The sequence below is a fragment of the Vanacampus margaritifer genome, chromosome 15, assembly GCF_051991255.1.
Source record: "Vanacampus margaritifer isolate UIUO_Vmar chromosome 15, RoL_Vmar_1.0, whole genome shotgun sequence".
Classification (NCBI taxonomy): domain Eukaryota; kingdom Metazoa; phylum Chordata; class Actinopteri; order Syngnathiformes; family Syngnathidae; genus Vanacampus; species Vanacampus margaritifer.
Genome location: NC_135446.1, coordinates 6,524,647 through 6,530,646, shown reverse-complemented (window position 1 = coordinate 6,530,646; position 6,000 = coordinate 6,524,647). Strand labels below are relative to the sequence as shown.

The 6,000-nt window shown below is 38.0% G+C and overlaps 1 protein-coding gene across 4 annotated transcripts in view; it reads left to right on the top strand.

Moving 5' to 3' along the window:
* dock4b (dedicator of cytokinesis 4b) overlaps positions 1 to 6,000 on the top strand; it is a 108,567-nt gene that overhangs the window by 85,000 nt on the left and 17,567 nt on the right. For all 4 annotated transcript variants that reach the window (XM_077544419.1, XM_077544418.1, XM_077544420.1 and 1 more), the window contains 2 exons: positions 1,390 to 1,566; positions 4,824 to 4,907. In XM_077544419.1, the coding sequence (XP_077400545.1) occupies positions 1,390 to 1,566; positions 4,824 to 4,907 (261 nt within the window). The remainder of the gene's footprint in view (positions 1 to 1,389; positions 1,567 to 4,823; positions 4,908 to 6,000) is intronic.

Genomic DNA, 6,000 nt, shown 5'->3' with positions numbered 1-6,000 from the left:
TATTTTGTAAAATGTGCTTTCCCATAAATAAATAAAGTAAAATATGGCAATTTAGGAACACAACTTTAAGCGCAATATGAAGCAGATACATTCTTATTTTATACATGATCCATTTATAAAATAAGGTAAAATCTAAACGGCTATATTTGACATTTTGAGGGTTTTTTTGTTTTTACATTTATTTAATGGGCCAAAGTGTTTTAGAAAATAAATGAAAGTTCTATTTATCTTATTTTTCCCCTAATAATAAAAGGACCTCAAAGTGCAATTTAAGGCACATTCCTTTCCTTTAAACATGGAGAGTGAATTACAAAGTAGCCTTGGTCCAGAATATTGAAAAAAAAATTCAAGCAAGCCAGGTACCAGCTGTCAAACTCATTTACAGCTACCAGCCAGGCACGTGTACGTAATGCTAACAGCTAGCTGCTAGCCATAAACGTCTGAGATTTGTGCTGTACGATACAATGACGGCGTAATTAACTAGTGGTTTCTTAGTGCCCTAAATTAGCGATTGAATATAAGTTCGGGATAGCGTTTGATGTTTGTCGCAACTATTGATGGTGTAATATATCATTTGTAATCTTTTGCGTGTCCAAAAAATTGAAGATGAGACTTCCTTGTGAAAAGGCTCCTTGCAAGGATGATTTATTACAGAGATCTCCGGTCACACAGTTGAATATCACGTAAAGAGTGCCATCCAAGAGTGCGTCCCTCCCCCCCTGAGAGACAGCCCTTTATTACAATCAGAGTATGAAAGAAAAACGCTTCTTCTCCTCCCGTCGAATAAGAAAAACAGATTGGTTCTCACAATATGCTATGTTGATCTTTCATGTGGGAACAAAACAGAATCTCAATATGCCAGCTTGCACTTTCTTCATATTTTAGCCATAACATGTTCTCAGTGTGCACTATCTCAAAACAGAATCTCAGTATGTCTTTGAACTTTCTCAAGCCAGACAAAAACAAGATAACAGATAGGTTAAGGTCGAGTTGTATTGAGTTTAACATTATTTCACCTGCTCTACACATCTATAACTAAATCCAACATGGTTAAAATATAAAATAAAGAAGTAAAAATGTTAATAATGTTAACACTATATAATGTCAATAAAAAGTAAGATAAAGAAATCCTAAACGTCGAAAAGGGAAACTAGCCATCATGCCACGCGGCCCAACTTCGAAGTAAAAGTCTACTAAGGCTATTTGCGTTGCCGTCAGTGTATTATTTGGTAAACTTTATTTTGAAGTTAGCCTTAGCTATCTGTCCGCGAGCTACTCAAACGACCGGTTGGAGAAGCCTGCTCTACAGGAGCAGCAGAGGTGGGAGATTCCAACATGGGTCGTTATGTAACTTCTCCTCACATCTGAAGAATGTCATCGTGCTTCCAGGTGGAGGTGAGCCCACTGGAGAACGCCATTGAGGTGATCGAGAACAAGAACTTGCAACTGCGCACGCTGATCACGCAATGCCAGAGCCGGCAGATGCAGAACGTCAACCCCCTCACCATGTGCCTCAACGGGGTCATCGACGCCGCCGTCAATGGGGGGCTGGCCCGCTACCAAGAGGTATGGCAGGATGGATGGTGGGAAAGTAAGGTGGAGGGTTTGAGTGTGGCGGTGACATATGGGGCGCTGATTGATGCATGAGTGGGGGTAAACAAATGGATGGATGGAGGTTGGACTGAGGGGAGGTGATGGAAGCTGGAAATATACTGTCGGAGGGGTGAAACGAGTCCATGAGTAGTTTGAGTACCTCAATAAAAAAAAAAAAAAAAAAAATTGAGGATTATTTTCTGCCTTGTTTAACCGTTTATTGGGTGTACACTGTCAGGAATACCAGTCAAGTTAGTCACAATTATTGTTCCTGCAAGAAAGTACATTTTCAAATTGTCGAGCTAGCAGCTTTGCCAAAATCTTGATGTTAGTGATTCATAAAGATGGGCCCTTGTCCTTAATGGACAGCCATAGACAAATACAGGCCTGATAACATGTGCACAGTAATTTCTGTAGATTAAATTTGACTCTATTTAGAGTGGGACCAAATAGACTCAGTTTTAGGGTAATATTTACACTTAGAAGAAAGTAAAATAAAAAATTTTTTTAATGAAATAAAAGTCACTCAAGGGTTGAGGAATGAACTCACGACCTTCAGCTTGGGAGACAACCGATCTATCCCTAAGCCACGCAGCTCCTGCTGTGTGTTAGTATATCACTCGTATCAGCTGGAATCTTCCTAACTCCAAGAGACCAATTTGGTCTCCCCTTGGAGATAAGCAAACAATAGGAGGGTCATATCTTAGGTGGTAATATAGCAGTCTCCCAAGCTGAAGATCGTGAGTTCGTTCCTCAACCCTTGAGTGACCTTTTTTCAGTTCTTTATTTTACTCTCTTCCAAGTGGAAATATTAGCCTACTCGAAAACTAAGTCTATTTGGTCCCACTCTAAATAGAGTCAAATTTTTAACCTCATTAAAACAAGGATTTTAAAGTTTTTCCCAAAATTGAACGGCGAGGGCAGCCCCAAAAGCTTCGCTGGGATGTTTACATTACCTACAAGCGGGTACTCTAAGTCGAGACGAGATCGGTTCTACTAGCATAGCAACAAACTTCGGCTGGCTTATTCTGCGCATACACACGTTGCGCTTTCACTCCTAAAGTTAGTAATGATAGCCTCCATGGCGGCGTATAAAATTTTCAACTACCGACATTTTCACAAAGCAATTACGAGGAGTGATTAACAAGCGAGAAAGGTGGAGAAGCCGTACTAACTGCTATGCTAACCGGCTAATGTTATCGCGGACGTGGCAATAAGTGCTTGGGTGATTGATTACACTCTTTACAAAAGTCTCGTTGGAACCGCGTTAAAGTGGAGAATGTCCAACTTTGAACAGCAAAATAGCAGGCAATTTAATTGAGTATTTGGAGAGAGAAACAAATGCTACACACTTAGCAAATTCATGCTACACACTTCAGTAAACTGGGTGTGATGTGATTGTTATGGTGTCATGTACAGTACATCAGCTGGGAGGAGCAGAGCCATAGAGAGTTTTGGCCAACACATGACAAATGGACACCATCTTGTTATCTACACTGCTGAAACTGTTGGCCAAACTTTCTCTACGTTCGGCTCTGGAGGAGAATTAAACGTTTATTAATATTGATAAGCGAGTCAGAAAATGGATAGATAAACAAAATTGAATACATTTAATATCACTAAATGTTATTTGTTTACACAATGAGTTTTGATTTTAACTTTTGAAATATACACAATAAATGTTCTCAAAATTACATTACACAGTAGAGCTCGTAAATTTTTATTATTTTTAATCAATTTCTGTGAATTTTTTTTTATCACTCTTATCTAGATTAATACATTTTGTAAAAAATATGTCACTCTGCCTCTTCGATTTGCATTTGATAATTTTTTATATAGCAGCACTACTAATGGATGCATTTCTCATTTGATACACATCTGTTTAATGTCACTTAACCATAAAATGAGAAAACGTAAACAGTCACAGTGTGTTGTAGAATTTTTCAAAGACTAAAAAATATATTTTGGGCTTATCGTGATATAAAATAGCCTCTATCAAGATAGAATAATTTTTCCAGATCGCCCAGCACTACTCTAGTCTGGGAACGTGACTGGCGTCTGTCTGTTTTTTTACTGGCTTTGTGACAAATTGCGACAATTCTAGAATTAACAGATTTTAACAGCTTCTTAAAAGGGTTGTTTGGAGTGGGTTGGACACTGTGAGGAGTCTGTTGGTTCCAGGTCCATTAATTGGAGGTTCCACTCTATTCAATAGCTGCTGTCCTAGAATATAGTGCTTGAAAAAGGAGTGCATACAAGGTCGATGGATGGATAGATGTGGCCTGAGGGGGAGATGGAGGGCTGGATGAATCCAGTAAAGTACAATATTTGTACTGCATCATCCTGCAGGGAACATTCATTGCTGGAGCCACAGCGCGCGTCTTTTAACAAGGCGCAGGAAAAAGACCATCTCGAAAATGTTTTTTATCCTCAACGCCGCGAGTGGACTCGCTCACCGTGTCGCATAGCAACCAGCTTTTCCACAGAGAGGCATGTCGGCGGGCGCGTGCGTGCAGATGTTTACGGTGAGGGAAGTACTTTTATAATAAGCGGCACTTTGCTGCGGGAATTTGAATCAACCTGCGGCAAGCCCCGCCCAGCCTAGCCGTCCAAAAAACTGTTAATTTCCCAGCGTGATTGACAGCTGTGGAGGTTCGTTCCGCGGCAAATTAAGGCAAAATTGTGCTTATTAATATTCAGATTTATTGCTTTAATTTGAGCCTTTTTGGGAGGCGGTGGAGGAGATGCTGTCTGATTTATTTTACCTCCTCCCCATTCTCGTTCCATTTCTAATTGGACTTTTTCCTCATGATTGACTGAGCCACTCACTAACTCCTCGGAATTCCCATTAGACCGCAACGTCTATTGATTATTTTTGCTGCCTCTTATTATTTATTTTTTATGTTGAACCACATTCTTCTAATGAACGTCTATGGCAAAATAGCTCAAATCAAGTGCTTTCAGACTTTTTTTTTAATCTTTATTTTTAACTTGCACTTCACTTAATTCTGATCCTTGAGCTTGTTAATTATAGAACCACAAAATGAACACACTGGACTTTTGTTCTCCGTTTGAGTTGGGATGTTTATTCCTTCAGTCAGTTTGCTCATAAAACTTTATTTTTGAATGTGTCAGCCCAGTTGGGATTCAGGTAACAAGGAGGCAAAAAAAAAAAAAGTCCCTCCTGCTGTTCCATGTTTGTGCCTAACAGATGTTTTGTCTTCACACAGGCCTTTTTTGTAAAGGACTACATGATGAATCACCCCGAGGACGGGGAGAAGATCGGGCGCCTGAGAGAACTCATGTTTGAACAGGTTGGTAACAGTAGATTAAAGCCACAGTAAGGTAGTTTTTGTTTGTTTATTTATGTGGCATCCTCCGCTCCCCCTACGCAGCTTGAAAAAGAAGTGAAACTTGCTTTCTTTCATGTGAGATAAAGTTTGTACAAACATTGACCACAACTCTGAACAAAGATATTAGTGTCAATGCTAATGCTAGGTGTCCAGGCTGGTCCACCAATATTATAAACAACAAAAGTAGGCAACATTTTATTCAGTCATCATTTATTTGACAACATGTAACTACTTTGCCTTAGGAAAGCCTTATTAGAACACAAATGGTGGTGCAATATGTACTCTTTTTTTTTTTTTTTGCCTATGTGTGCATTACTGTATTTTACTTTCTCTTGGTGGCCAATTTGATTTGATCAATAAATCATAAAACAAAAACTTTTGAATTTTCAACATTACATTTATTTATAATTATTAACAAATTATGTTTTCATTTTTTTGGCCTTCAAATAAAAACAAAATTTTGAATGTTTTAAAAATACCAAAATATTGAACAGTGTAATATTTAATTTTAGAATATATCATTATTTTAATTGAAACCCAAATTAAAATGCTTTAAAAAAAAAAAACGGAATATTTAAAGCGACAGTGTGTATAATTTTTTTGCCAACTAGTGGTAAACTAACGGAATGCAACAACCTAAATTCAAAGCGCGTACATTTTGCAGCATGTGCTTTATGGTGCCTCAGAGAGACCACACCTTGCGAGCCAACCACCACATGTTTGCAAAGTTTGCCTCTTTTGGGTATCTGTAGCAGAAAAATGGCAGAGAAACATGTCAGCCTCCTGTTAGGTGAGGCGTGGCCCATGTAACATAGTCCCGCAATTACTAGACCTACAACCATATAAAAAAATGTACATTGATGTGATAGAACATGTATTTTTTTAACATAATAGTAACACTGAAAAAATCAAAATTTTCTACACACTTTCAAAAGTTTAATAAAAAAAAATATTCAACAAAATAATGTAAATATTAAGTGACTGAAAAGATTTTAACATTTAAAAATTTTTATGTCAACTTTAGAAAATGTTAGTTTTTTTTTTTTTTTTAATG